Raw genomic sequence first — 3,099 nt, 5'->3', positions numbered from 1 at the left:
AGAAGAGTTGGAAAGGAAGAAGAGAAGAGGGAAATGAGAAAAAGGATTGAGTAAAGGAGAAAGGGAAGGAGGAAAAGGGTAAGGCAATGGGAGCATGAAGGAGTGAAGTAGAGGAGGGAGAGAAGAAAGGAAGAGAAGTGTTAAGGGTGAAAGAGGAAGGAGAAAGGAAAGAAATTAAGGAAAACGTCAATGGAGAAATAAAGGAAGCAAGGAAAGAAAGACAGGAAGGAAGAAAGCAAAGAATCAAAGAAACGAAGAGGCTCTGGGGGCTGTAGCCCCCTTATTCCATCGGCTTTTGGCCCATGAACACCCTCCGCAGGGCACCCTGAACATCAGGATTCCGGAGGCTGTAGATGAGTGGGTTTAGCATAGGACTGAGGACAGTGTTGAGGATCCCAATGCCTTTGTCCTTGTCTGATGTCTCAACAGAGCCCAGACGCATGTAGCTAAAGAGGCCTGTGCCATAGAAGATGCCCACAATGGCCAGGTGTGAGCTGCAGGTGGAGAAGGCCTTCTTCCGGCCCTCAGCTGAACGGATCCGCAGCACAGCAGCAGCCACATGGGCATAGGAGATAGAGATGAGCACCAGGGGCACCACACCCATGAAGGCCGCACCTACAAAGAGCAACCTCTCATTGAGACTAGTGCTGGAGCAGGAGAGGCCAAAAAGCTGTGGCACATCACAGAAGAAGTGGTTTATCAAGTTGGGGCCACAGAAGTTGAGCACAAACAGAGCCACTGTGTGGGTCAGTGCATTGCAGAAAGAGATGGTCCAACATATGCCTATCAGACTCCCCTGGATGCCTCTGCTCATTTGAGTGGGATAGGTCAGTGGGCGGCAAATAGCCAAGAAGCGATCATAGGCCATGGCAGTCAGTAGGTGGCAATCCACACCAGCCAGCAGGTGGAAGAAGAAGAGCTGGGAGAAGCAGGAAGCAAAGGAAACTGAATGGTCTTGGGACAGAAGCTGTTCCAGCATTGGGGGCACTGTGACAGTGATTCACCCAATGTCGAGGAAAGACAAATTCCCCAGGAAGAAGTACATGGGTGTGTGCAGCTTGGACTCCACCAAGATGGCGGCCAAGAGGCTCAGGTTACCACCCACAGTGGCTACATAGGCCAGGAGAAAGATAGTGAAGAGGATGGGTTTCAGTTCCCGATGCTCTGTTAGCCCCAGCAGGATGAATTCAGTCACAGATGTACTGTTCTGACCAGGTCCCAGATCCGTGGGCCCCTGCCCTGGCCAGGCATTGGATTTGGGGGTAGCTGGAACCTGCTAAAATGGGGCAAGAATGAGACTGATGGGGGAAACTACTGAATCTGAAAAGGGCAATGGTCCATATACTAATGAACCAGGACTCTGGAAATTGGAGAAAGTTGGGGAAGAGAGACTCAAACCCATGTGGTGGTAATAGTGGTGTGGCACTTGCAACTGCTGGTCCTACTGAGACAGAGGTGCTCTTCACCTTCAGGTTTTGCTAGCCTTGACTTTCTGCTGTCTTTCCTGGAGGAATCTGAGCTGGGCTTTGAAAATTAACCACAACCCTCCCCAGAATGAGAACTAATTGAACCCAGGTCAGCCTTGATATGTGTAACAATGCTTCATTGATTCATAGATTATGAGAGCTGGAAAGGTCACCTTGTCCAACCCCTGAATTTTAAGCATAGATAAGTGAGACCCAGAGAGAAGTGGGGAGTCTGGGGTGATTGAGCAGGGAATCTATTTAGCAGAGTTACAGAGATCAGCCTAGTTCAGGGTTTTTTTGTTTTTGTTTTTTTTCTTTTGGCATTTGGGGTTAAGTGACTTGCCTAGGGTCACACAGCCAGTAAGTGTCAAGTGTTTGGTCTGAGGTCAGATTTAAACTCAGGTCTTCCTGACTTCAGGGCCGGTGCTCTCTCCGCTGTGCCACCTAGTTGCCCCCTAGTAGTTCAAGTTTGGGGTGTGTGTGTGTATGTGTGTGTGTGATGGTGGTTGTTCATGGATCCTTAGGTTGGTCAAGCTGAAAAGGACCTCAGACATCACCTTGTCCAATACCCTAACCCTCTACTCTCACTTTTTTCTGTGGGGAAACTAAAACCCTGAGGTGTTAAGTGATGAAGGTAGGAAGAGAGTGGGCCCAACCTTATGGCAGGCTGCAGACTGCAGTTCCTCAGCAGTCAAAGAGTACAACTAAGGCTGTCTTTCATGAAGGGGACTTGCTGACCTCCATACTATAGGATGGAAAGCTGGAAAGGTCCTTTGAGATTATGTAGTCTCAATCCCTCATTTTATAGCTGAGAAAACAGGCTCAGAGTTAGAAAGAAAGGGGCTGGGGAGTGATAAGGACACAGAAATTGGAGCTAGGCAAGAAATAATGGCAGAATCATGAAACCTAGACCAATCCAGTGTGCACTGAGTGACGAGGCTTGAGCAGAAAAGGCCTGGTTCCTAATGGAGACAGAATGAAGGAGATGGGGAAGAGAGGCCACCAAGCACCTAGGTTAGTCGGTCACTCTAGTTGGCATCAGATTTATCTCTAAGTTCCCTGTAAGAGGAGATGGAAGGAGAAATGCACTGGGGACTTTTATGTACTCCTTGTCTGATGAAAGAAAGCAGACAAGTTTGCCTGGAGACACAGATCTTTCCCTGGGATTGAATGCCTGGAGAAATCGATTACATGGGTTTTTAGAATTTCAATTCTGTGGAACAAGCATGTACCCCTAACTCTGTGCAGGATGCTCAGACCATGGGTGCTTAGGAACAAGGCCTTTGATCTATCAGTACCACCATTGGGCACATACCTTAAGAAGGCCAGTGACAAAAAGAAATGAACCATAGGTAACCAAATAATCATAGGAGAACTTTGTCATAGCAGAAAACTGGACACAATGTGGGTGCCAATGAAGTGGAGCATAACTGAGAAAATTGTGGTCTGTGAATATGATGGGTTATTATGGTACCATGAGGAACAATTCAGAGAAACACAGAGACTTGAATGAAGTGATGCACGATGAGGAAAGTAAAGCCAAAAGAGTAATGTCTCCATGAATGTCAGCCCGTAAAGACCATGGAAACTCAATGAATGTCCATGCCAGATCCTTGGCCCAGAGAAGAGAAGG

At 47.8% G+C, this 3,099-nt stretch overlaps 1 protein-coding gene across 1 annotated transcript; it reads right to left on the bottom strand.

Moving 5' to 3' along the window:
- Positions 1-280: 280 nt before the first annotated feature.
- On the bottom strand, positions 281-1,273 carry LOC114040609 (olfactory receptor 139-like; the record flags this gene model as incomplete). Its single annotated transcript, XM_027858718.1, is given in 1 exon segment — positions 281-1,273. A coding segment is annotated over 1 exon segment (993 nt), but the record flags the coding sequence as incomplete, so codon positions are not given.
- Positions 1,274-3,099: the final 1,826 nt, after the last annotated feature.

This window comes from Vombatus ursinus, unplaced genomic scaffold, assembly GCF_900497805.2.
Source record: "Vombatus ursinus unplaced genomic scaffold, bare-nosed wombat genome assembly UNPS02013767.1, whole genome shotgun sequence".
Taxonomy (NCBI): Eukaryota; Metazoa; Chordata; class Mammalia; order Diprotodontia; family Vombatidae; genus Vombatus; species Vombatus ursinus.
Note: the sequence above shows the minus strand (reverse complement) of the source record. Positions and strands in the feature narration are given on the sequence as shown.